A 27,583-nucleotide genomic window follows, 5' to 3' on the forward strand; every position below is an offset into this window, starting at 1 on the left:
GCTCCCAGGATTGGCTTTCTGTCTCCCTGCAGCCCTGGAGATCTATTGCTCCAGGTGGCTTCAAGGTGGCTCTGGACACATGGAGAAAAGTCAGAGGGAGCGGGGCTTAGCAGGGTGGAAGAGTGGCCCAGCTCCCCTGGGTCCTCCCAAAATCCCCTGCCAGGAGTCCTCCTTCAAGTCATCCTCGTCTATTCATGGAGGCTAAAAATAGCTCCAGGAAACGTTTGCTTTGTCTTTCCCATCTCTGCTGCTGCTGCTAAGTCGCTTCAGTCATGTCCGACTCTGTGCGACCCCATAGATGGCAGCCCTCCAGGCTCCCCCGTCCCTGGGATTCTCCAGGCAAGAACACTGGAGTGGGTTGCCATTTCCTTCCCATCTCTAGGCTCTGACAAAAACCCTGCCATTGTAATCACTCCACCGTTCTACAAACCCAGATGCCCCACAGCGTGTAATTGGTCTAAACTCAAGGCTGAGTCCACCATGAACCTGGAGGGGCCATCCAGCTCCCTTTTTCCTTTCTAAGGCGAATTTGCCCAGGACCACCCCACTTCTGAGGGGCGGGGCTTGAACTGGCTGCTCTACTAAGCAGTTAAAATTACCTTGTCAATTGCTGGAGGTTGGTTACTTAGCCCTGTCATTCCCACTCTTTTGGAGCTGGAAAGATGATGGGTCTGGAGCCAGCCCAGATGGATTGGAGCTGTGGTTGATAAAGATTTGGGACCAGAAGGGACTAAGGAAGGGAAACAGGAAACGTGACCACAAAGCAGAGGAACACGGCCCTGGTGTGGAAGAGCAGGAACCCTTGTTAGGATTTAAAGGAGGAGCCATAAATACAGGCATTTCCTCAGAGGAACCCAGGCCTGCAGCGCACCCCCCTTTGTTTGAGTTGCACGCGAGTCTGGTATTGATCCTTGACTCCACATTCATGGCATCTCAAACTGCCCCATCAGAAAGGACAGCAGAAGACAGAAATGTGCATGTTGCGGTGGGAACGGACCTTAGTCACACTGGGAATTTGACAATAATTAATGGAGACAAGACAGGGAAGGTTTCTCTTCCTGGCAGAAAGAGCCATTCTTGGGGTGAGGCTTCAGAAAGTGTTTATTACTGAGAGATGCGCCCCTCCCCCAGATCCTTTGTGTTCAGTTTTCTCCATTGTTATCTCTTCTTTCTTTTGAGAAGGTGGAAGTTGAATAAAATAAAAATAGCTCTTCTGGAAAAAAAAAGGAAAACTGTCTGCCAGATCGGGACCCAAGCCTCGTTATTTCCTTTCACATACTAATGTGTTTGTACTGCACTTGGTTCCCGGTGTAGCCTGAAGGGGGCACATTATGGAATCCCAGCTCACCACACCAGCCAGCCATGCCATCACCTCACCACCCCTCTAAACAGATGTGTTCTCATCTGTACAATGACAAGAATAATAATTGTTATTACTGTGTAGTGTTAGTGTGAAGATTAAATGTGATAAGATAGAAACCACCTAACAGGTTAACCCAGTCGCCCAGAAAATGGCAGCTAAGAATTGTTAGATATTGAGAGCTTTGCTGTTTTCATGACCTAATATATGTTTCTGCGTGTAGGTCTGTGCAATCATTATTAACCCTTCTAAATTAATTCCCTGTGATGATTCTCCCTAAACCTGCCCAAATACCATTTAAAGCATCAAAACACTTCAGAGACCGTCTCTGAACACATCTTAGGAGTTGCTATTCTTGAGTTTTAGTCTTAATTCCTACTTCTCCTCCTGTATCATCTAACCTTGCCACATCTGGTTTGTTCTTTTGGTTTAAAGGAGATTCATGTGCCACTGAAGCTGAGTGAGTTTCAATTAAGATGAAATGTGGGAAAGTGTTTGAAAAACATGGAGAGAGGTGCAGTGAGGCGATGAAGCAACTTTCACTGCCTAACAGTTAACCTAGCTTGAATTACTAGCTGCACAGCATAATAGTAATATTTAAGCTATCTCTGTAAATCATGCTTTCTAACCTTGTTTCCTAATACGCTTTGAATTGCAGAGGTCTTACTATGTCTAGACACCCCAAGTGTCGAGGTTTGGGTATCTTCGCATCCTTGCCCCTCCCTCCTTCCATCTCCTCTTCCCTCCAGATACCAGCTAGTCATAAGTTTTCTCTACCACCATTTCCTTTTATTCCTGTAGAGTACCATTTAGGGTGTCAGGATTAGAAGAATAATATCATTACCACTGTTTGGGGGCACATTCCAATCTGGTATTAAATTTGTCTTTCAACTGATGTGTATCAACTTCTCTGGCTCTCAGTGGGAGAGTTCTATCTAGACCCTGAACATTTCTTGTTTGTCTACAGAGAAGTGTGTTATTTCTAAACAATTTGAAATTCAGGTGGGGCATGCTCCCCCCGCCCCCCCCAACAACTTTAAGAAGAATTGTTGGGAGGAAAATCCTTGAGGTGCCTCTGTTTGTAGATCCATTTTGTGGATTTGAGAACACCATAATGATTAGTTCACCATTTCATTTATGGAGCAGCTGTTTGAGATTATTACCGATATTATCCTCATGTTAGAGGTAAAAGTTGAGAAACAAGGTGCCAATTTGCTAGAAAGTGGGGAAACTGTAACTTAAATTGTGGATATTTTAACAAGAGCAGCAGCATCTATACTGAATTGCCCAGCAGAAGCATATTCATGGATCTGGTTTGTTCGTGTTTCATGTTTTAAAAGATGTAATGGCCAGGAGCAGTAGGAAAATTAAAAATAAAACAACTTTAGAGAGAGAAAAGCAGAGTATCAACCCCTGCCCAAATCTTGGTTTGATTTTTGGAAGAATTGCAAAAAAATAAAACCAAAGTGGGGTGAGGGGTCTCCTGAAAGTTTTCCATTTCCTCGACTTTTGGAAATGGGTGAGGTTTGTTTTTTTAACTAAGAAGTCTAATCATTTACCCAACCAAAGAGGTTTCTCTGCCATCTTTATTTCAGTTCCTTCCCTTGTGTTCCATGCAGTAGTGTTTCTGATGGCTGGTGTTAACAGGAACTTGCGTTGCATTTGGGTCAGGGTGAACCATCCTCAGCCCCCACCTGGCATGGCCAGTCAGCATCAGTGCGGGGTCCCTGCCACTTGACACTTTTCCAACCTGCAGGAAAGCATTTGGACCCCTCCCGTACCTCCCACACCCCTGCACCCCATATTCATATGGAAATGAACATGCAGTCCACTGGGATTTTGTAGGAGAGAACAGAGGCTTGAGGGGTCTCCTGCGTGTTTGAGGTTGTTCTTCAAGATCAGGTCAAAAAGAACTGTAGTTAGGCCTGGAGCAGCCTGAGAAGGTCCTGACAGCCCCCAACGTATTCCCTATATTGCTGCTCAGATTCTGTCAGATGACAGAACTAAAACGGTGTGGTAGAGAGTTTGATGTCTTTTATTCAAGGGGACATAGTCCATGGATGGGGCAGTGCTGCCTCACAAGCAGCGGTGGAGCTCTCTTCCCAAGAGAGTGACCCTTTGTGTTCAGGCTCCTTGACAGGCCTTTCTCTCCAGTGCAGGCTGACTTAAGTTTGTCATGTGGGCGACCTCTGTTTTGGGAGTCCTGATCTTGGTGGCTCAGACCCTAAAGAATCTGCCTGCAATGTGGGAGACGTGGGTTCGATCCTCGGGTTGGGAAGATCCCCTGGAGGAGGGCATGGCGACCCACTCCAGTCTTCTTGCCTGATGAATCACATGGACAGAGGAGCCTGGTGGGCTGCAGTCCATGGGGTCACAAAGTCAGACACTGGCTGAGTGATGAATACTTTCACTTGACGTGTACACAAGTTGACTTTACAAACGCTAATTCCACCCACACTGTTTCTCTCACAATGAGTTAGGATGAAACCTTTTCTGGCCAGTCAGAGGCGGACTTGGGAGACTATATGAAACCTTTTCTGGCCAGTCAGAGGCAGACTTGGGAGACTATCTGCCACAGTTAGCACAACATTTGCATCCTTGCCACTCTGCAACTCCAGGCCCAACCTGCACTGTGTGGTCATGGGCTCGCTGGTCAGGGCACAGGCCGCGAAGAGGAAGAGGCCTCAGAACAGCCCTGAAGAATGCCAGGAGCCCTCCCCCCAGAATTCACACGCTTTCTTGGAGGCAGTGAGTCCACACCCCTCGACTTCGGTCCAGTTTCAGCAGGAACCTCAGTTGTCCACCTTGACAGGAGGAGAACGGGGGCTCACTGTAGGAACCTTAGATGGAGTCCACCCCTTTTTATGGACATCTGAGATCAGACCTTTTTCTTACCTCCCAGATAGCTTGATTTGCTGTGCCGTTGTCACTTGACCTAACATGAATCACGGATCCTAGCATTCCTGACATTCCAGGAATGTAAGTTGTGAGTATAAAGCATAGTCCATGCTCCCAAGCCAGTAGTCGGGTTAAAAGTAGTAACAGTACATGTGAGTAACAGCAAAAATGTAAGATATGTGATGAGTTCCTGAACCCTGTGGTCCAGACCATAAATGTATGGGTTTGGGGGGAAGGGGGTCCTGTGACAGTTGAAGTGGTTGGAAATGACTTCTAGCAGGAAAGATGTGCCTTGACCTGAACCTCGAAAGGTGGGTGGGGTATGATGAGATGTCTCGGGAGAGAGGATGGCAGCCAGATCAGGGACATCTCTGAGCCAGGATGGGTATGTGCAACCTGGTGGCAGCTTTGTGGGCTTGTGAGATCAGCTCGAGGTGCAGCTTCCATAGAGGGGGGAGTTATGGGTGAAAAGAGGGGTAGGAAGGGTGGAGCCAGGCAGTGGAAGCGTGAGCTTGCTCTAGACACACAGGAGGTGATAGTGACCCATTGAAGATTTTTGAGTGTGTATCTTTATCTATTGCTTTGTTTATTTAAAATATTCACCTTGAAAGGGCCTTTTTTGGACTTTAATATAACTAAATAAAAGGAACAGACATTTTGGGGCATTCCAATTAGACCACTGTTGTATTTTCTTTCCTTTAACTTTTCAGCAAGTCACACCCTTTTACTCAACCCCCTCCATCATCCTCACAAACCACCACTTGAAAATTCTCCTGATTTTATAGCATGTCCTCCCTTTCTCATTTTGAGCAAACTTCAGGAAACAACCCAAACCAGCAGGTGGCAAACCTATTTTTACATTTAAAGCAGCCAGAAAATCCTCAGCGGTGTTCTGCCATGCATCTGCAAAAATTCCATGGATGGCAGTGCTAGCTATGAAATTCTTTGTGAAAATTGGGCTCCTTTTTCTCTGAACTTCCAGCTTCCATGCTTACGTAAATTATGTCGCTTCCATGATAAAACAAACCTCTGAAGGGTGATCGGTTACCATCCCTTAAGTAAACTTCTCTTTTTCTCTTTCTTAGTATTAGATAAATACTGAATGAACATATATTTTTTTAACATTTTGGTGTGGGTTGGAGAGCACTGCGTGAATGGGACTATGTGAACTCTCTGGACTGTAGCTCTGAGCTGATTTCTGCCCTCCTGGATGATCTGTTTCTACCTTCTGCTCTTCTGTTTTAGCCTAAACCCACCAAGGGACGAATGCGCATCCACTGTCTGGAGAATGTGGACAAGGCCCTTCAGTTCCTGAAGGAGCAGAGAGTCCATCTTGAGAACATGGGGTCCCACGACATCGTGGATGGAAACCACCGGCTGACCCTCGGCCTCATCTGGACCATCATCCTGCGCTTCCAGGTAAGGGACTCGGCCTGGCCACCGGGCCTCCCTGCCGAGTGTGAGCATCCCTGCAAAACTGGGCTCCCCTTCCAGGGCGACCAGAAGGACCAGGTGGAAATGGCATCTCAGAGTCAGGTGTGCTGCACATCACATTCGGCTGCCCTCTGGGCATGTGGCAGCTGCTATCTCCTCCCTCAGTTTTGCTGCTCCTGAAAGTCTCGACTCTCTTGGCAGTTAAGGGGGTTTCTGGGCCTAGTCTCAGCCCACCACTGGTGTCTGCTACTCAGCTTTCAGGAGTAGAGGTGTATAGGTGTGGTCAACGCTAGGTTACTATTGGTAGACTATCTGAACTTCAACAGATCATGGTATGCATTGCAGAATATTTTAGGCTAAGCTGCATAGGATTGTGACATCTGTGTGGGTTCTGTTTTCACCTTCTCATTCTCCTTTGGGTGTAAGGAAGCAGTTTTCAGGGGAGTGTGCAGAAGCCTTATGCTCGTTTGAACTGACGATTTTATGGGTTTGTTATACCCAGGGGTAAGGTTATAAGTATAGAAACACTCTCAAGGTCATTCTGTCAATTTGCTTCACTTTGTGAGGGGAGGGAGGAGCCTTGCAAGGATCACGAGGCCAGTCAGGGCTGCCACGCTTGCTTCTGACCCCTAAGGAGAGAGCTCAGCCTTTCCTGTCTGTGTGGCACCTCCGGCCTGATGACTGGTTCTTTCTCCAGGCTGTTGCTTCATGCTTCTGCTTTTCAATTAAAATCTGAAACGCAGGAAACGCTTCTTACCTAGCATCAGGTTACTTTGCAAACAAAAGTTCTAACAGTTCTCTCTTCTCAGAGTCTGTTTTCTGTGTCTTCCCTCTTCGTTAAGCCCCTCTGATGATGCTTGATTGATTTTTTCTTCCCTAGGTAAATAAAAAGCTCACCAACAAAGAGCCACAACAGAAATCACATTATTCAGTTCATTTCAGTTCAGTTCAGTCGCTCAGTCGTGTCCGACTCTTTGCGACCGCATGCCTCCCTTTATATTCTTACTAAAATGCTGAAATCACCCTCTAACCCGTCGCTTTCCTTCTCGCTTCCCTTGGGATTGGGCTATAGCTTAGTGGTATGGGTGGGTATGTGGAAGGAGGCTAGGGGTCTAAACCAGAGCTGTTCAGAACCTGAATGGGGGGTTCCTAAGCCTGGACCGATAGATCATCTGACTTCTTGGGAAGGCTTTTTACTCACTCAGGTTCCCAGGTTCCAGCCCCCAGTGCTTCTGATTAAATGGGTCTGAACGGAACTGAACTGAGGCCAGGAACCATTGTTGAAGATGACATTATTAATGGAGTGACTTTATTTTGCAAACAGAACTCTTCTATAGGTTTCTGTTGTTTGGTTCCTGAATGATTTGAAAATAGAGTGAACACCATTAAATTCACTGATCACTGCTCTTGGCCTTAGGCCAACAGAGGTGAACTGAGCAGGCCCTCCTTGGGCCTTGCCTCAATTCCCTGGAGTAAGAAGTTCTGTTTCTCTTGCCTTTGGCCTGTAATCAGAGCGTGGAAGGGCATCCTGACAATGGCCTCCCTTGACAGCAGGTTGGTGCCCACAGCCCTTGGGTTGTGAATTGGGTTGAGTCACTGACTAATTAATTTCTGGCCAGCTTGCCTTTTTCTGTGCTTAAACCTGTAAATGCCAATACGTACTTTCTCCCTTTCCTCTAAGGAAAGAAACACAGGCTTGTGTCACTGCGCGGCCTGTGGGGATTGGTGTCTGCCATGCCCCTGCCTCCTGAAGCAGTTTTATCAATCCATCCCCTGTTCTGCAAACACTTACTGACTCCTCCCCAGCCAAGGCCTAGCTAACATTCTGCCTCCTCTGTGAGGCTTCCCCACGTATTTGCAGAGACCTCTCTCCCCACCACCCCCCAGCTCCTGAATGTACAATCTCGTCTTATATTACCTGTGTGTGTGTGTGTGTGTGTGTGTATGTGTCCAGGAGCCCCCAAGGTGTGGCCAGCCCTGATGTGTGTATCAGGTGTGCATTAAATACCAATGGTGACTGACAGGTTTTATGCTGCTTTCCCTTTAAAAGAGAGTAAAAGATGATGTGAGAAACTGGAATAAAGGTCTTTGAGTTTGCTTAGTCCACATAGGGAGATGTCTTCATTTCAGAAGGGTAGGTTCTGTTTCTGAATGACCAAGTCTGAAAACAGATTACATTCCTGAAATAGAGGAAAGCTGATGGAGGTTAATGTGTAAAATTCCACCTGCTTTCCTAGTAAGTCTGCGTTTTACCCCTTGAGCGAGGGTTACTCTTGCATACTCTTTGTAGTTTAGAATTTATGCAAACTCAAGACTTCTCTTGGAGAATTTTTTTAGAAGCGTAATAATTTCAATTTCTAGGTGTTTTTCCTAGTTGAAAGTTTCTAACTTTTTAATCTTACACATGTCTCTGTTTTATCCTCTTCCTACCTCTTTTTCCTAAAAAGAATTCTGGGGTATGTTTCTAGATTAGATGGAAAGACCTTTGACAGGGGCCAGGACTGGAAAACTTGGAATGGTTAGAACTGAGAGAGAATGGATGGCCTTCTAGGCTGAGACCATTTTCCTGCACTCCGTTCCACATTTTATTAGTATAGTCAAGAAAACTGAAGACAGAAGAGCATTCAGAGCATTTGTCTAAAAATCACATAACTGGTAGGCAGCCCGTGATCCAAAGAGCTGACATGTAGGTTTCCTTACTAAGAGCCCAGCTCTCCATATTTTGCATTTCTTCAAGTGCACAGCAGTGCCCTGAGATAGCCACTCCTCAGTGGGGAAGCCGAGGAACTCACTCAAGGACACGAAGTATGTGAGGGAACCTGGATTCAAACCTAGGAAGTCTGACTTTGGTCCTAGTAGACCAGGCTCTACGTCCTGTTGAGATTCAGCAGACTATGAGTACCTTACGAATATAGGCTGTCTTAGTCCGTTCAGGTTGCTAAACAGAGTGCCTCAGGCTGGGTGGCTTCCAAGCAATAGACATTTATTGTTTACGGTTCTGGAGGCTGGAAGTCTGGGACTAGAGTACCAGCAAGGTCAAAGGACAGCCCACTTATAGGTCACAGACTTCTCTTTGTGTCCTCACTTGGTGGAGGGCTCTAGGAAGCTCTCTGGAGCCTCTTTTATAAAGCACGCATCCCATTCATGAGGCCCAGGACTCCCAAAGTCCCTACCTCTTCATAATCACTTTTTTGAGGGGATTAGGGTTTGAGCATAAGAATTAATGAGAGTTGGGAGCACAAATATTCAGACCATGTAGCACAGAGCATGGAAGCACAGCATTTAAGGGCACTGTTTCTCTGAGAGTTTGGGTCAGTTTTCAGGAAATGGTGCATACACAGTCCTCATCAACAAAGGACTCACTGACTCTGGTGTGGGAAATTTTTGGTTGTGCAAAAACAGTATTTTCATAGAGTATGCTGGGATTCAAAGTGTACCATACCAGCCACCATTCTAGCCTGTGGTTGAGAAAGATGGGCTATGCTGGGAGTAGAAATGACCCCTGATAGGTTCTAGAAAGTCATGGCAGGTAACTAGTCTTCACTTTACTCTTTGTGCAAAGTACAGAACCTAGTTCTGGTCGTTATTTCCAAGAAGGGGGAACCCTGGCTTCAGAAAGCAGTTTTCATTGATCCTCAGAGTAGACATTCTGCAAGGCTAGGTGTTGACCTAAAGTTTACTCATTATGTATATGCAGACCTGACATATCTGTTCGTCTAATATTTCTCTGTAAACCTTAGATCCAGGATATCAGTGTAGAAACTGAAGACAACAAAGAGAAGAAATCTGCCAAGGATGCTTTGCTCTTGTGGTGCCAGATGAAGACAGCTGGGTGAGCATGAACCTGGGATTTAGGGGCTGCTTCTCCCCAGACTCAGTTTTAGCAGAGTCATCACTTGATCGGTGTTGACAAGTATCTTTTCCACTGCTTCCACTGAGATGTCTTGTTAACTTGTAAGCGGTTGAGACGTTGACATTTCAGCTAGGTCTTGGGACGGAATGAGTTGATTTATATTCTGGACCTGTCATCTGCACAATCATTTTTCTTCTGTTTGATTATTAAGGAAGTTCCAGAGAGAATTTTATCTTGAATTTTAAAACCCTGAAACTGTGTTTAAAAATCTCATCCATGGTATTTGTAAAAGTTGTGGGCTTTCTCCTCTAAGTTCTGTGCTTTGGGAAGTTTTGTGCAGTAAACTTAAGTGGACAAATGTAATGTACAAACTTAATCTCTGTATGTTATCTGAGTTTGCCTGCCTTTTAGTCTTTCATTGAAATTTCAGTGAAGATATTTCTTAGAGAACTGCATCTTGTTTATTGCTCACTGAAACTGTTGAAGCTCCCAAGTACTAACTGAGAACTGGTTTTGTCCCAGGTTGATTTTTTTTTTTTTTTTTTTTTTTAGTTTCTATTGAATTTGTTACCATATTTCTTTTGTTGTTTATGTTCTGAGTTTCTGGCCATGAGGCATCTGAGATCTTAGCTCCCCAACTGATCAGGGATGCAGGGATCAAACCCACATCCCCTGAATTGGAAGACAAAGTCCTAACCCTTGGGCCACCAGGGAAGTCCCCCAGGTTAATCTTGTAGGTCAGGGCTACATGGAAGACAGTTGTAACTGTAATGGGCATGATCAGTCAGTGATAACTGTGGAAACCATAAAGAGTGTAAGGCTTAGTAAGGGGATCAAGTGAGGAATGAACTTTTAATCAGCCACGGATAAAAAGTTATTAATAATCAATATAGTGTAGAGTAGCTGATTGATTATTGGTAAGCATTATAGGGAAGTGTTTCAGGAAGGTACTTGATTTATGAAACTTCATCCAGTTCAGTGATATAAGGAAGAAGGAAAGCTGAGTGTTTGAACAGGTAACCCCAGCTACTTCCTCTCCCTAAGTGATGTGTGCACTCAGGTATCGTGTTTGCAGGCTTCTCATAGCTGCGCTGGGGGCATGGAAAGCCAGTGAAGCAAGGAAGCCTTGGAGGCATCTAGTCAGGGTTGCCTTACACCAGTAAGCGTGGTGTTTTCAATCGAGGACACAGATCACAGGTCGAAGTTACCAAGAAAGCCATGTGAATATGTGTTTGTTTTTATTTTTCAACAAGCAGAAGTTTAGGCAATCTTAGCTTCAGCTTGATTGTCTTCAGTGTCTTTATTTCGTTACTGTCTCACATTTTCTCAGTACCAACAGGCTTTTCTTTAAACACTGCATTTAGCAAAACACAGAACTTTATTTGGTAATTACCTTGTGTTGTGTTTCTTAGGTACCCCAACGTCAATATTCACAATTTCACAACCAGCTGGAGGGATGGCATGGCCTTCAATGCACTGATACACAAACACCGGTGAGTCCTTCGCGGTCACGCTGACCACATGGGGGGAGAATGTTGACACCCTTTTATAGCCAACCGGGGTGATGTTCCATCTTCACATTCGTTGCCTTAGATTTGCACCACGGTGGAAATCCCTGCCTTCTACTTGAGAGTGGGAGAGAGTGTGTAAAGTGTCCCAAACAAAGGAAACGAGTCTGCCAATTCTCTTCAGTTCTCTTAATAAACTTTGAGGTTGTTTATTCAAAACTTGGGTTTCATTGTTTGATGATTAAATAATATCTAGGTTTTTACTCCTAAGTGGACACCATTGGTCTCATGGCGTGTTTTCAAGCTGCGGTTTCTGTTATGTTCCACTGTTGTTCTCCACAGGCCTGACTTGATAGATTTTGACAAACTAAAGAAATCCAATGCACACTACAATCTGCAGAACGCCTTTAACCTGGCAGAGCAACACCTTGGCCTCACTAAACTCTTGGACCCCGAAGGTAAGGAGTCGAGGGGTAAGAGGAGTAAATAAAAAATCTGCTTCATGTTGGTTTGTTTACGGGCACCGTGTGCTTTGGGAATTATCTAAGGAAGAGGAGCTTAATGTTGGTCTATGAATTACTTGAGGATTTGTGTAAAGGATTATACCTGAAAAGGCTTTGAAAGGTGAGTATGATTTAAACATGTTCCAAAGGAGAGGTCATGGTAGGCAGAGGGATTTATATGAGCAGAGGAACCAAGAAAGAGGAAGGTATAACAGGGGACTAACAGTTCATTGCGGGTAGTATTAGCTTAGCAGTAGGAAAAATACAACCAGAAAGATGAGTGGGGGCCCATCAGGTAACAGTTTTTCGAGGTTATTCAGTAGGCAGTGGGGAGTCACCATAGGTGCTTAGCCTCTGTGTTTAAGGAAGAGGGCGTGAGCAGGCTCTCCGCACTTGTTGGTTGACTGATAGTCGGCCCACTGGGGCAAGAGCGTGGTTTGGCCTGAGGGCAGGAAGGTTTAGGAGCCTCCTTAGCAGACTGCGCAGTATTTGCTTCTGGGTAAGAAGAACTTAAATGAGGACAGTGCACCAGGAGCCTGTGGGTGGCAGAAAGAGTAACACGCAGTCCCTCCTTGTGGCCCGCTGCTTGGTGGCACAGCACCTTACTCTGCACAGAACCAGCCTCTCTCTGCCCCACAGATCCCTGCAGCAGAACCTCAGAGACTGACTGTGGACGACACAGAGCAGACCTGTGTGGGGCAATCCAATGGGCTGTAACTCCTTTATTAACAAAATCCTAATTGTAGGCTTCATCTTAACATGAGCTATCATAATGTTTTCTCGTTTGGAGAAGTATTCAAAATGCAAAAGGATTTGTTTGTAGGGATGGAGCTTTTTAGATGCTCTCAGCTGTGAGCAGATACTGAGAAAAAGCTGTTTGTGAGTGAAAGTTTAAAGTTCTTACAAATATAGAACAGGAAGTTAAACTCCCCAAGGGCAGATCGAGGTCATGAGGCTGCCAGGCAGGCTTCTTGCTATTTTCCAGTGCATCAGATTCCCTGATAGGTTTACTGCAGGAAGCTGAGATAAAATTATCTTTGTGCCAGCCCGTTAAGTGATTTCTCAATATAAACACAAAACTAAAATTCCTTTGGCTGTGATAAATCTTTGTACTTAACCCCTGCCTTACTGTGGAAAGACATCCTCCCTGAGCCATAGATGCTGAGATAAACAATCTTTTTTTGAAATCACTGTGATAAAAAATTTAATAACTTGCTCATTAGTTGATCTTTCTAATCACCACCCACTATGAAAAGGGGATTGATGTTCCCCAGGTCATTTGAAGACAAGGAGCTAAAAAAAGCAGTTGCTGTCATTCATCCTGTGGTTTTGATCTTGATTATTATTTGTCCCTAGCTATTGTTAGTTGCCCAGTGTCCCAGAGAGCATCCGTTTAAATACAATTGTAAACAAGTTTAAAAAGGTCTTGCCTGCTCACTCCTTTCCAGTCATTTCCCATTTTGTGTTTATTAAATTATACACAGGGCCAGGGCCGGCACTTTTTCCCTGACCTTCCTCCAGTTCTGACTCCGTGGGGCCCACATTGACAGAGCCAGACACAGGAGTTGGTCACGGGGGCCCTGGAGTGGGAAGAGTAGCTGTGGCCCCCTCTTCTATTGGCTGCCTCAGTGATCCTGGGCAGGGAGCTTTCCCACCCTGTGCCCCGGTGGTCTTGTCTTTAAGAGAAACAACCCTATCCACTTCTATCCTCCTGGCAGCAGTGGAGGTGCACAAGTGAATGCACATTGAGAAAAGAGCCCACTGTGTCAGCAAAGAGCGTTCCATGTGTTCTCTCCTCGGTGTATCCTGAACTGAGTACCTCCATCATTGCCATACCCCAAAGACTGGCCACCTTCATTCATTTGCTCCATCCCTCAATAAATACTTATTGACCACTCACTCTCTATATATACAGCACGTTAGGAGGGCAGGGGCAGAGTGGCACTCAGTCTTACAAGACTAATGAAATGTGCATAAGTAATCATAGAGCCTGACAGAAAGCAGAGTATAAACAAAGTCCTTTAGAGGACAGAGGAGACAGTCATTCCAGCTAGAAATGACTGTGAGGGAGTGTTAGTTTCTAAACTGGACCTAGAGGATAGGAAGAATGTGATGGGGGAAGGGAAGGCTCTTTCAGGAAAAGGGAAGTTGAAAGTGGAAGGAATATTGGAAATTGCTGGGGTGGTGTTGGTGAATAGTTCAATTTGGTTCGGATCTATGGCGCCTTAGAAGAACTAGTAGGCTATAGAGTGAGAAATGTCTAGAATGGTGCTTGCCACTTAGAGGAAGCTTGATAAATATTTGATGGATGGATGAAAGGAAGGAGGGAGGGAAGGAAAGTTACGGGAAGTTGTAGAGGACTTCGGGACTTATTTTTCAGACTGCAGGGCACTTTTTAAGTAGTTTGGGCTTAGAGGAAGGATGCTCACAGCTCTGCGTCTGGAACATCAGCTGGGTGCAGTGTGTAAAGGGAATTGAGTAGCAGGGAGACCCATTGAGGAAGCCATTGCTTCAGGTCGGGCTATGTGACCGTGAGAGTCTGACCTGAGAGTGACAGTAGATTCTGTGAATAGAATCCTTTGGTCTCAGCCCTGGTGACTGACTAAATGTGAGTAACAAGGAGATAAAGATGTCCATAGGCTTAGTGACTGGGAAAAACTCTGGTGCCATTGGCCAAAATAAGAAGCACAGAGCAACCTGGGGGTAGGGGAGGTGAACATGGTGTGTCTGGGTAGTACCCACATCGCTGAGTTATCTGACTCAATTCTAACTATGTTATTCATTTCCATGTAGTAGTTTGTGTGTATTTCATCATCTCAGTGGCCTAGGATTCTTGAGAGAAAGAATCAGGTCTTTTAAGATTTTTGTCTAAGAAAAAAAAAAAAAAAGAACAAAAAAAAGATTTTTATGTTTTTATTGGCAATAGGAGGCAGTTTTGAATGTTCATATAATAAAAGAGGCGGTGAGGTGGTTTCATCTTCGTTAGTTAGCCTTACAATCAGCACTCTGATGGCAGAACTTTCAAGCCCCCCAAAAATGAAGGCACGGGCCTGTTGAGTGTTGAGCAGCTCTTCTGGGTTGTTCCTGTTGCCTGGGTGGCAATGCAGTGAGCAGAGCACTGAACAGAATCTTCTCTGGGTTACAGATATCAGTGTGGACCATCCTGATGAGAAGTCTATTATCACTTACGTGGTGACTTACTACCACTACTTCTCAAAGATGAAGGCCTTGGCTGTTGAAGGAAAACGAATTGGAAAGGTGAGCTCACACCAGTCCTGTAAGTTGTGAGACGTATTGAAGGTTTGTGTCTAAATGTGTCGCCACCATGCCTCAGACACTGAGGTGCTGGGAGTTCTTGATGAAGTTCACCAATGGCAGGGCAGTGGGCAGAAACCTGCCATCCCAAAGAGGAGCAGGAGGTGGGGGTGGTGGCTGAAACACTGAGGAAGAAAGTACAGGGGGTCTCACACCCAGGGCTTCCCTGCTGGCTCAGCTGGCAGAGGATCTGCCTGCAGCGTGGGAGACTCTGGTTCCATACCTGGGTTGGGAAGATCCCCTGGAGAAGGATAGGCTACCCACTCCAGTATTCTTGGGCTTCCCTTGTGGCTCAGATGATGAAGAATCCTCTTGCAATGCGGGAGATCTGAGTTCGATCCCTGGATTGGAAAGATCCCCTGGAGGCGGGCTTGGCAGCCCACTCCAGAACTCTTGCCTGAAGAATTCTGCCCCATGGACATAGGAACCTGGCAGGGGCTGTAGCCCATGGGGTTGCAAAGAATTGGACATGACTAAGCAATGCTGCACACAGGCACACAGACCCGAAACACCCCTCCCCTACAGCCTTGCCAGAAAATTGGATATTAAAAATCTGATTGAGTTGCCTGATGTTATAGATGTGAAAATCCTACTTAACATGCTTGGAAAGGCCTTAGAATAAGGCTTTTAAAATTTTTTTGTTTGGCTGATGCTCCCGTGCCATATATTTCAAAACACCTCAGACCAGAGGACCTTGTCTTCCCAGTGCAATTGAATGGAAAATCCACAGGCATTCATGGAATATGACCAAACCAAATAGAGCCCTTTTTGTTTCTCTAGGAATTTTGGAGCCCAGGCATCAGGAATCATTCAGGATCTTAAACCCTTTGCCTGGGGGTTGGGAGGTTACAGAACCAATTACAGTTGAGTTAAGCTGTCATTGCTCACAAATAATAGCCACAGTTTGAGTGCCTATTAGCAAATGGTTCTTGGAGTTTAGTGCCAAAGTCTTGGAGAACCATTTCAAAGCCAGTCATTAAGCATGTGCCGCCTCTTGGAGGGCTGCAGTCAGGTTCCCCTTACGTAGTGATACTATCTTGCTTTTCCATTTTTCTAACCCTTGTTTACAGGTGCTTGACAACGCTATTGAAACAGAAAAAATGATTGAAAAGTATGAGTCCCTTGCCTCTGACCTTCTGGAGTGGATTGAACAAACTATCATTATTTTGAACAATCGCAAATTTGCCAACTCACTCGTTGGGGTCCAGCAGCAGCTTCAGGCGTTCAACACTTACCGCACTGTGGAGAAGCCCCCCAAGTAAGATGCAGATTGGAATGCATTACCCTTCCTACAACCACAGACCCCTTTTTTCTGATTCACATGGTCTCATCTCAAAGTGAATGCCTTTCCCCAGTGGCCTGTCCTATTTCTTTTCATCTGAGTCTGTGTTGCTGAGATTTATTACAAATTGTACCCACTGTGAGCCCTTTCCAGTAGAAATGTGCCACTGGGACATGTGATACATGAGAATCCTAAGAAATGGTGCAGGTCCCCAGTTCCTTCTCCTGAGCGCTTGTGCCTACTGTCTTTCAGAATTCCATCATTTCTGGATTTTAGAGAAATAGCAGATATGTTGTGTGTTATAAACCTCCAGGTAGTCTGAGGCTGTTACTCATAATCAAGCCCACTAACGTATCAGTAGCAAAACATGTAAATATTCACAAAGTGTGAATGAAGAAAAGATAGTTTCATATCAGTTCAGATCAGGTTTTGTTGCCCTCCCCCCCAGAGTTTGATTGTTCACATATTTTAAAAATTCATAATTGCCCAATAAGCATTGTGGATCTTATCTCTTGCTTATTATGACTAGAGTCATTCCTCCTTTTTTCTGAAAACTCCACTCAGTAGTAAATTCCTGGCTGAAGTCCCTGCAGCCTGTTGACAGTGACACTAGGTGGTTGTTTGAAATAATCCTTGTTGAATGCATTCAACTGTGAAGCAAGTTCATCATCCAGGGTTGGTGTCTAAATTTTGATGGAGTTGATTAACAAAAGAGTAGCACTCTGTGCCCCCAAATGTAAATGTCAGGAACAGTAACCACCCGCAAGAAAAACCCCACATTGGGCACATATTGAGGTCTGCGGTACCCAACAACTGTGGTTTCTGTAACACACACGTATTTCGCATAAATCAGGATGGCGAGAAATGGCTTTTAAAATTGCGAGGCTACATGAAGTGTCTTTTTCTCCAGAAGCAGATGAGTTTTCCCCTTTGAAGAAACAAAATATAGTAGATAATGTTTGTGGCTGGTTTTCTCTGCCTAGATTTACTGAGAAGGGGAACTTGGAAGTCCTGCTTTTCACCATTCAGAGCAAGATGAGGGCCAATAACCAGAAGGTCTACATGCCCCGGGAGGGGAAGCTCATCTCTGACATTAACAAGGTATAAGACCCATCCATCTGGCCTGCTCTGTGGGCCCCAGCCTCCTGTAGGTTTTCTGGTACTCTCAGTGGGTCTTGATTGCTGAGAGATCTTGGAAGACCCCTTCCTGGCCTGTCGAGTTACTGAGTGACAGTCGTTGCTCAGATAGTGCTCAGGATCAGTGGAGTGCTTGTGGTGATTTGGGGGACTTTACTGGAGGTTTGGGGGGATGTTAGATTTTATCAAACCAGGTTTAGCCTGTTTACCTTGCTACTCAGATCCACAGTCAGTGTACCTCTCATCTGTCCCAGGCTGCTGGCTCAGCCATCTTTCAATTGCAGAGAGGAGAATTCAAAACCTTATGTATCTGGAATCCCTAGAGGTTAGGGCTTAGGATTTTGACGCCTTCTGTCAGAGAAGCTGTCAAAAAAATTGTTTCTATACCTGTTATGTCTGCAAGTATTTCATTTCGTTATTTTTAAGCAGAAACTTGAAAAAAATCTAGAACCATGATCAGTTGTACACATTTAGATATCTTTTAAGAGGACTTTGTTAAATAATGTGAAATAAGATATTTCACAGGAATGAATTTAATTGGTGAGGATTTAGAAAAAAACACTCAGATCTATGAATTAAAAATAAGTGGCTCAGAGTGCAGTGAATGAAAGATTGATAATATGATTTCTTAGAAGAAGTCGTTTATCTTTTTTATATGCCGAGAGCTGTTGAAGATACTTTGCTTCCTCTCAATGAAAGTTAAGAGATTGTAACTTAAGTTACGTTGTTCCGTATCTTCACTGTTTTGTTTTCCAGATGTAACACAGGATCTTTAAATTTAGATAGGGGAGAGTATTCCCATGGGGCTCAACTGAGAGACAATGATTTTTTTTCCCCAAGGCTAAGAGTCACTGAGGGTGGGAATGGGATTCCCCTTTTAAGTTCTTAGGTCTTTTTGAGAAGCACTGGCTGTTAACTGCAGCCTAGGAGTGGTTCCTTGAACGTAGCCAGAAACCATTCTCTTTCATTTCCATAGGCCTGGGAAAGACTGGAAAAAGCAGAACACGAGCGAGAACTGGCCCTGCGAAATGAGCTCATAAGACAGGAGAAACTGGAACAGCTCGCCCGCAGATTTGACCGCAAGGCAGCTATGAGAGAGACCTGGCTGAGCGAGAACCAGCGTCTGGTGTCCCAGGTCTGCTCCAGAACTGTGTCCCTTAGAACCTAGGCCACGCCCAGGGGCCTTCGGACAGCTGTTGTCCACATCCAGCATCCCATCTCATCCACTTCCCATGGAGAGGATGTTTATGATTTCCAATACAGTTTCTCTTCTACTATTTATCTAACTTTTCAGAGATCTGGAAGTAACTCAAACAAAGTTTGTTGAGAGCTAGTGGGTGTGTGTGACCATTCATATTTGTATAGTTTTTAAAATTTTCCCTTTCTTCCAGCCTTTGGCCTTCAAGGCAGCTAGACTGGCCTTGAAATAAACCAGTGGCTCCTTTTCTTCTTGGCTCAGCATAAGCCATCACCTGCTCCAGTCTCATAGGTCAGGTGCTGCATACATGCCTCACACCTCTGTAAAGTGAGGTGTCACTGGTTTGCTCTGGGCCCATGAGCAGTTCTGCGGGCCTCAGGGAAGGCAGAGTCCAGTGGGGTCAGGACTCTGGAGTCAGTGTTTGACTTTGGAGACCCCCCACCCCCCAAAATTAATGGGTGTGCTCAGGACTCCACTTCCATTTTCTGTTTCTTGGTTGCGCACTGATGGCTTTTGAATTTTGTGTTTGTTTTTTCTGTTCCCTTATCTCTTAGGACAACTTTGGATTTGACCTTCCTGCTGTTGAGGCCGCCACGAAAAAGCATGAAGCCATTGAGACTGACATCGCTGCATACGAGGAGCGCGTGCAGGCTGTGGTGGCTGTGGCCAGGGAACTGGAGGCAGAGAACTACCACGACATCAAGCGCATCACAGCACGGAAGGACAACGTCATCCGGCTCTGGGAGTACCTGCTGGAGCTGCTCAGGGCCCGGAGACAGCGCCTCGAGATGAACCTGGGGCTGCAGAAGATATTCCAGGAAATGCTGTACATCATGGACTGGATGGATGAAATGAAGGTAAAAGACATGCCTGCCTACAGGCTGGAGCTCATTCAGTCAGGCCTCTCTTCTGGGCCCCGCCTACTAACCCCCAACACACAGTAATGCCCCTGGTCTAGTCGCCCACGTACAGCCAGCAAAGGGCCATGTCACTCATGGGAAGGCTTGTTGGCTCACATGTTAAATGAGCTGTGAAGTGAGAAGTTGTAACAGGACCAGTTCCATAGCTGAAGGTCTGCTGCTGTGACTCAGATCTAATTTAGATAGATTCCATAGTAGGTGATCAGTAATTGTGATTTTCTGTGGTTTTAATTCTTTAGCATTGAGCCAGATCTCTGTCTCATTGGTCTATGTGTGAGTGGCTCTGCTTTGGGGAAGGGCCCAGGCAGGTGGTATAGAAGAGCAGGAGGCAGCGTGGACAGAGTGCAGCCCTGCCACCAGACAGCCAGAGTCCAGATCTTGAGTGCCACAGCTTTCCTGCCTTCCTCTGCAAGTGGAGGATGTGCTTACTGTCTCCCTTGTGCGGTTACAGAAAGAATTAAGTGTAGGACACGTGTATGTATCATAGGACGAGGGCTGGAGGGTCTGCCAGTGCTCCCCTTCTGTTACTGACAGCTCTGAGTATGGAGTTCCCAGCTCCCTCCTGACCCAGGAGGAGCCCTGCCTGTCCTGTCCTCTGATGCAGGCCCCTGATGAGAGCTCACTCATGCCCAGCCATTCTCCTCCAGCGTTCAGCCCCGTAGCCAGGGCAGAGTAGGGCAGTTTTCAGGCAGGACCATGAAGCCTCCTTTATCTCGCACACTGTGTTCATTTCCAAGCTTGACCTCCTGTGAGATTTCCTTCCTGGGATGTAAGCCCTTTCTTGTGCTTACCTCTTGAACTGTTCCTGGCAAGGGTGGCAAGGTCACTTCATACCATTAGTTTTTCCCTTTTATGGTCCCAGATTTGTGATGTTCTCATATATGTTCTCATTAATCTTAACCACCTAAAATAGAAATGTTCATAAAATCTAGCAGAGAGGTGCTTTGCACTTTAGAATTCATCCTCCACTTTGTAACTCAGATTGGGCCAGAGATCTCCTCATAAGTAAGAGTGAAGTAGAAATTCCATCTGGAGAGGATGTCTGATGAGACCACCCTTCTCCCCAAATTGGGGTGATGGAAGAAATGAAAGAAAATGTTAGCCTGTTCAAACTTAAACCTGAGACATTGCTTAGGGCGTTGTCCTAAGGATGATAGTCACCTGAGCTGACCCTGTTCTCCTTATTTGATTAAAGATGTGGTCTGTAAGGAGCTTCCCTAGTGGCTCAGATGGTAAAGCATCTGGCTGCAACATGGGAAACCCGGGTTTGATCCCTGGGTCAGGAAGATCCCCTGGAGAAGGAAATGGCAACCCACTCCATTACTCTTGCCTGGAAAATTCCATGGATGGAGGAACCTGGTAGGCTACAGTCCATGGGATCTGTAAGCTTTTCCACCTGATGCCTTTTCCCATTGGCTGTGTAAGTACAGAGGTATACCAGACAAGGAGAGCATCCAGTTAAGGGGTCAGCAGCTTCGAGGAGATGTCTTTAAACTGTGATATGAAGCAGCTGTCACCTTTATTGTCTTTTCTTGAATAGTTGTTACTGTACCAGTTTCTTCTTGAAGGCCCAGTTTATTTCATACTGATGCCCCCTCCCTTCCTTTTTTTCCCCCCTATTCTATACTTTTTAGTGTAGGTTTGACTTCTTATTCAACATAAATGATCATTAGTTTGTTACGTCTCTCCTGCTGCTCTTGGGTTTGTTTTGCTCTGATTTTCTTGCCATCATCTTCCTTTAAAGATACGGGGAGGGTGGCTGGAGGGACGGTACAGCTTGGCTGCTGGCTCGCATCCTGTCCACAGATTATGAGACACTGAAGTCCAGGTTGCGCTCACGGTTGTCTTCTCTGTGCCTCTTGTGTACAGGTGCTGTTATTGTCTCAAGACTATGGCAAACACTTGCTCGGCGTGGAAGACCTGTTACAGAAGCATGCCCTGGTTGAAGCAGACATTGGCATCCAGGCAGAGCGGGTGAGAGGTGTCAACGCTTCTGCCCAGAAGTTTGCAACCGACGGGGAAGGTAAGGATGGACCGACCCCCACAGTACCTCCTCATCACCAGAGGCCCATCTCTAGAGACTTGGATGAGCTGTGTGGTAGTGCAGCCTTGAAAGGTACCAGCCACTTGTGGGTTCCCAGTGGGCCGTGTTGGGGATATAACATGATGCTGTAGGGTGGCCTTCTGAACACTTTTAACTCCTTCTTACATTTTTGAAATGGACCTATCTTTCCCTTCAGTACCCAAGTGCTACTTGCTTATGTTGGGCAGTGAACTTTGCCAGACCACACTCTGCACACCCACTGCCTGGCATGGCTCTCTTGGCTTTCACACCTGGTCGTGCAGATATTTGTTCTAAGTTTGTTTGGAAAGGATTGGTTTTGTGCATGTTCAGAAACATTTAAATGCAGCTGCCTTCTTGCTTATAGTTTGCCTCGTTTTTTGGTTCCTGAGTGACCCAAAAGAAAATAATACTTCAGGGGAAAAAAATAACATTGTTCCTCCCTCCTCTACCAATCAAGATTCAAGAAGGTGGCCCTGCACTTTGTATGAATGGGGGACCTAGGAACGAGAACAGGGGTGTAGCCGACTGCCTATTGTGCACGGGAGCCCATGCTACTGCTGTCACACCCATGTGCCCGCCTTGATGTTACACAGGTTACAAGCCCTGCGACCCCCAGGTAATCCGAGACAGGGTGGCCCACATGGAGTTCTGTTACCAAGAGCTTTGCCAGCTGGCGGCCGAGCGCCGGGCCCGCCTGGAAGAGTCCCGTCGCCTCTGGAAGTTCTTCTGGGAGATGGCAGAGGAGGAGGGCTGGATCCGGGAGAAGGAGAAGATCCTGTCCTCTGATGACTACGGCAAGGACCTCACAAGCGTCATGCGCCTGCTCAGCAAGCACCGGGCATTCGAGGATGAGATGAGCGGCCGCAGTGGCCACTTCGAGCAAGCCATCAAGGAGGGCGAAGACATGATCGCCGAGGAGCACTTCGGGTCAGAGAAGATCCGGGAGCGGATTGCCTACATCCGCGAGCAGTGGGCCCACCTGGAGCAGCTCTCGGCCATCCGCAAGAAGCGCCTGGAGGAGGCCTCGCTGCTGCACCAGTTCCAGGCGGATGCTGACGACATCGATGCCTGGATGCTGGACATCCTCAAGATCGTCTCCAGCAACGACGTGGGCCACGATGAGTACTCCACCCAGTCCCTGGTCAAGAAGCACAAGGACGTGGCGGAGGAGATCGCCAACTACCGGCCCACCATCGACTCGCTGCACGAGCAAGCCAGCGCCCTGCCCCAGGAGCACGCCGAGTCCCCCGACGTGCAGGGCCGGCTGGCGGGCATTGAGGAGCGCTACAAGGAGGTGGCCGAGCTGACGCGGCTGCGGAAGCAGGCGCTGCAGGACACTCTGGCCCTGTACAAGATGTTCAGCGAGGCCGATGCCTGTGAGCTCTGGATTGACGAGAAGGAGCAGTGGCTCAACAACATGCAGATCCCAGAGAAGCTGGAAGACCTGGAGGTCATCCAGCACAGGTGAGTGGCTGCCGTGGCTTCACCCACCCACCCTCCCACCCTGCACAGCTTCAGTGACCAAGCAGTGACTACTCTGTCGAATTGCCTTTGCAGATTCGAGAGCCTCGAACCGGAGATGAACAACCAGGCTTCCCGGGTGGCAGTGGTGAACCAGATTGCCCGGCAGCTGATGCACAGCGGCCACCCAAGTGAGAAGGAGATCAAAGCCCAGCAGGACAAGCTCAACACGAGGTGAGCGTGAGGGCAGTGGCGGCAGGCTGGTTCCTATGCCCAGCCAGGAGGCTCGGGGTTGGCCCCTGAACCTCATGGTCAGGAATTTCCCACATGGGGTCACGGACACTGTGGCGCCATTGTCATGGCATCAGCATTTGTCCTTTGACATACCTTGGTTTTCTGAGAAGTGTCCCTGGGGGCAGCGTGGTTCAGGGCATCCCTCCCCCATGTGGGAAGTGAGAGCCTGCGTGAGACCCATGCCCAGTATAGTGGGTCATGGCATCAAGGTGGCACTTCTGCTGTCCCTTTTAAAGTGACTTCTGGAACAGGGTTTTAGCACGTTTGAGATGTAATTGGTGGACGAAAGTCCTAATTACCAAGGTAGACTTTTGTCCTGGTCTTAACCTTTCTATTGAATAATACGTTTCAGTGGGTCGTGGTAGCAGCTGAAGCCTTGGGGGTATGGGGCATGTTTAGTAGGTGCAGCTTGGAGGTAAGAGGTGCATTGCAGTCAGGAGTTAAGTGACCTCAGGGGACAGATGTCTTGTCATTGCTCACCTTTCCGCTCTTTAAGGCCCTCTCCTTGTCAGGCTGCTTACAGATTAGAGTGTGTCCTTGAGCTTTTGCAATGGTGGTACTTGGTGTCCACATACTAAGGGACGTGGTTTTCCAAACAGTACGTAGTCAGAGCAGAGATGGCCGGAGAATGGCAGCTCTGACCGTCACTATGAATTTCATTGTCCAGCCACCGCTTTTTGTCCTGTCTCTCACACTGCCTTCTCTGCCACCCTGGCACCCACAGGTGGAGCCAGTTCAGGGAGCTGGTGGACCGGAAGAAGGATGCTCTCCTCTCCGCCCTGAGCATCCAGAACTACCACCTCGAGTGCAACGAAACCAAGTCATGGATCCGGGAGAAGACCAAAGTCATCGAATCCACCCAGGACCTGGGCAACGACCTGGCGGGTGTCATGGCCCTGCAGCGCAAGCTGACTGGCATGGAGCGGGACCTCGTGGCCATCGAGGCGAAACTGAGTGACCTGCAGAAGGAGGCCGAGAAGCTGGAGTCCGAGCACCCCGACCAGGCCCAGGCTATCCTGTCTCGGCTGGCCGAGATCAGTGACGTGTGGGAGGAGATGAAGACCACGCTGAAGAACCGTGAGGCCTCCCTGGGAGAGGCCAGCAAGCTGCAGCAGTTCCTGCGGGACCTGGATGACTTCCAGTCCTGGCTCTCCAGGACACAGACGGCCATTGCCTCGGAGGACATGCCTAACACCCTGACCGAGGCTGAGAAGCTCCTCACGCAGCACGAGAACATCAAAAACGAGATCGACAACTACGAGGAGGACTACCAGAAGATGAGGGACATGGGCGAGATGGTCACCCAGGGCCAGACAGATGCCCAGTACATGTTCCTGCGGCAGCGGCTGCAGGCCCTGGACACAGGCTGGAACGAGCTCCACAAGATGTGGGAGAACAGGCAGAGCCTCCTCTCCCAGTCCCACGCTCACCAGCAGTTCCTGCGGGACACCAAGCAGGCCGAAGCCTTCCTGAACAACCAGGTAAAATCCCCCACCGCTTGGCGTGCTCCCCATCAGGCTGGGCCTCGGCTGCCTGTGGGCTGCTGGTTTACACCTGCTTATGTGAAGTTAGAAGAGCAATGGGCAGACATTTGTTTTCCCTGACTTCTAAGGCACTGAAACCCATCGCAATGAAGGGGATAGAACTGAAGATTCCCATGGAGGCTGCCTTGCCTTGCAAAGTACAGTTCCACCACAATAACGGTCCAGGACCTCTTAATGTCTCATAGTATGTCATCATACTGTGATGTAGTTCATTACATGGGCAACATTCTGAGATGTATTAATCCAATCTAAAAGTATTTGGGGGGAATTTTTTTTTTTTCTGAATGGTTCTGTCTTCCTTGCTCTTAGAAAGGTCAGGGTCTTGATCAAGTGACACAATGCAGAAATTAGAGAAAGAGCTAAGGATGGTCACCAGCAGCAGGGTTGATAATGTCTCTTGAAAGATTAGGTTTGAAAAAAAAAAAAAAAGATTAGGTTTGAAGTGTCTGTTGCTATCACCTTATGGGCACCTGAGCGGATCCTTGTGGCTGATGCACAAACCTTCATTTACTTTCCTCACTTGCTTTGGAGGAAAAATGAGAGCATTTAACCACTTATGGGAATCTAGTCACTTTCTGCATCTCATTGGGATTTTCCCCCGCCTCCCAACTTTTTACATTGTCTGACTCCATAGATAATTTTAGCTAAGTGTGACAAAGCAGTTGTTGCAAAGTGTGTTGCACGGAAATGGGGAAGACTGGTTTGTTTTGTTTTTTTTTTTTAATATTCTGACAGGCGGGGATACTCACCACTATACTAACGAGGATGGCTGCTTTTTTTAATATTCTGAAGGCAAGTTGTATCTCATGATTTTTCATCCTGCTGTGATTTTCCCTTTTTAATTAAGGAGTATGTTTTGGCCCATACTGAAATGCCCACCACCTTGGAAGGAGCTGAAGCAGCTATTAAAAAACAAGAGGATTTCATGACCACCATGGATGCCAATGAGGAGAAAATCAACGCGGTTGTGGAAACGGGCCGGAGGCTGGTGAGCGATGGGAACATCAACTCGGATCGCATCCAGGAGAAGGTGGACTCCATTGATGACAGGTGCGGAGTCCTGGGGCTCTTAAGGGAGTCTTGCACCCTGGGGATCTCAAGCATCTGTACCATTGGCCAACATCTTTGGGGATGTGGGTTTAAATTCCAAAGTGGGCAGGATATGGGCTTCTAGTAAAATTTAATCTACAAAAGAAAGCCTGAAAAGCCAAGCTAATCCCTAATCAAAGACTGATAGAGCTGGAGTGCTGAGTAGCAGTGGCGTATAAGCCTGCCCTGTAAGAGGTGACTGACACTCAGCACATCACCCAATGGGATCCTGAGAGCCAGACACTTCCCCATCCAGCCAAACGCACGTTCACCTTCATCCAAGCAAGACTCCTCTGAGGTCTCAGGAGGGGTAGGGAGGAAGGGCAAGGTTTGCTTGTCCTGAGTACCTGGCAGAGCCAAAAAGGGAGCATCATTAGGCCTTTATTAGAAGGCCTAAGGATAATGCTGTATTGGCATCTTGTTTATGACAAAAGACCTTTTCCTCTTCAGCCAAGCTCTCTCCACCATTAGATGTTGTTTTGTTTTTATTTTCAGTTCCAAGAGATTTTTCTTCCTGGCCACATTCTGTGTCAGACCCTCTCTCCTAACACTCACTCTGCCTTGGTTATTACTAAAGCGGGAAGTCTAGTGGATCTGGTTTGGACACACAGCCTGGCCTGGTTCTGGCCTGTTCTGAGCTGGCCACTTCTCTCCAGGGATGGTCTATCTGAGTCAGTCACCAGTATCTGTTATAGCTGATCTCCTCTGGTCCCAGTTTGGGCCAGATTTACAGGCTCATTGTAAGATGATGTCATCAAGAAACAAACTCTTCCTCAAGGCTCCTCTAACCTTCCAGTGCAGTGAGAAGGAAGACCTGCCAGTGGGGAGCAGTTCCTTACTTACCGTGTCCGAGAGGGTGTCCTGGGACCCTGGGCCACACAGACATGCCATGATCTGCAGTGGAGAGGGGACCAACTCAGTGCCCGTAAAGATCGCGCCCCTGGCTTTAGCCAGTCCTGTGCACTGATTCAGATCCTAAACCATATGCTCTAAAGATGGTACTGTGGAAATAGGATATAAGGCAGATTATAATTTTGTATCTGTTGCTTTTAAAACAGCTACAAAAAAAAAAAATCTCTCCATCTTCAAATGAGTATGAGAAACAAGGATTGAGCAAGACAGTTTTAACAAGGAGAAAAGAATTTCCTTTTCTCCTGGTATTAAATCTCACTATTTTGTAAACATGATATCCCACGTTCCTCCACGTTAGGTGCACACAGCTGGTTTCCTGAAGATGGGCTGAGCCACTGGGGACACTTGTGTTTAGGCGGGCGTGCAGCTGCCTGGCCGCTTCCTCAGTGTGTTGATCTCCCCCCCACCTCACTCCCATGCCGCAGCTGCAAGGGCTTGTTGGAAGCAGGTGATGTTGTCAAGACTGGAGACTCCTGGATAAGAGAGAACATTTTAGCAGCTCTTTGTTGCAGCTTAAGCTTCCTTTTGTCCTTGACTCAGAGCCTGGGTGCCTGGGGCTCCACGGCCTCCTGGGGATTTCTGTTGTTAAAAGCAGTGGGAAGATGATCCTCTACTGTCCTTAAGCTTAACAGAGAGAGAAGGGGCGGGGCTTGATCCTCTACTGTCCTTAAGCTTAACAGAGAGAGAAGGGGCGGGGCTTTCTGGTGATTTACCCTCAGAAGGATTACATTTTCTAACTTTCCTCAGCATTGGTTCCCCGATTTCTGGTTTCACTTTAATATCCCCAGAGACCTCAAAATCTGAAACTTG

The 27,583-nt window shown here is 47.0% G+C and overlaps 1 protein-coding gene and 1 non-coding gene across 11 annotated transcripts in view; one reads left to right on the forward strand and one right to left on the reverse strand.

Annotated features, from left to right (window-relative positions):
- SPTBN1 (spectrin beta, non-erythrocytic 1) overlaps window positions 1-27,583 on the forward strand; it is a 213,086-nt gene that overhangs the window by 149,932 nt on the left and 35,571 nt on the right. For all 10 annotated transcript variants that reach the window (XM_005212632.3, XM_059891290.1, XM_024998775.2 and 7 more), the window contains 14 exons: window positions 5,504-5,677; window positions 9,433-9,524; window positions 10,958-11,038; window positions 11,396-11,511; window positions 14,702-14,814; window positions 15,942-16,129; window positions 17,137-17,254; window positions 18,267-18,425; window positions 19,043-19,345; window positions 21,278-21,431; window positions 22,067-22,937; window positions 23,031-23,168; window positions 23,953-24,709; window positions 25,620-25,822. In XM_005212632.3, the coding sequence (XP_005212689.1) occupies window positions 5,504-5,677; window positions 9,433-9,524; window positions 10,958-11,038; window positions 11,396-11,511; window positions 14,702-14,814; window positions 15,942-16,129; window positions 17,137-17,254; window positions 18,267-18,425; window positions 19,043-19,345; window positions 21,278-21,431; window positions 22,067-22,937; window positions 23,031-23,168; window positions 23,953-24,709; window positions 25,620-25,822 (3,467 nt within the window). The remainder of the gene's footprint in view (window positions 1-5,503; window positions 5,678-9,432; window positions 9,525-10,957; window positions 11,039-11,395; window positions 11,512-14,701; window positions 14,815-15,941; window positions 16,130-17,136; window positions 17,255-18,266; window positions 18,426-19,042; window positions 19,346-21,277; window positions 21,432-22,066; window positions 22,938-23,030; window positions 23,169-23,952; window positions 24,710-25,619; window positions 25,823-27,583) is intronic.
- On the reverse strand, window positions 4,132-4,201 carry MIR2296 (microRNA mir-2296). The gene has a single exon (NR_031090.1). It is a non-coding gene; the product is annotated as a microRNA mir-2296 (primary transcript).

Source organism: Bos taurus, chromosome 11 (assembly GCF_002263795.3).
Source record: "Bos taurus isolate L1 Dominette 01449 registration number 42190680 breed Hereford chromosome 11, ARS-UCD2.0, whole genome shotgun sequence".
NCBI classification, from domain to species: Eukaryota; Metazoa; Chordata; class Mammalia; order Artiodactyla; family Bovidae; genus Bos; species Bos taurus.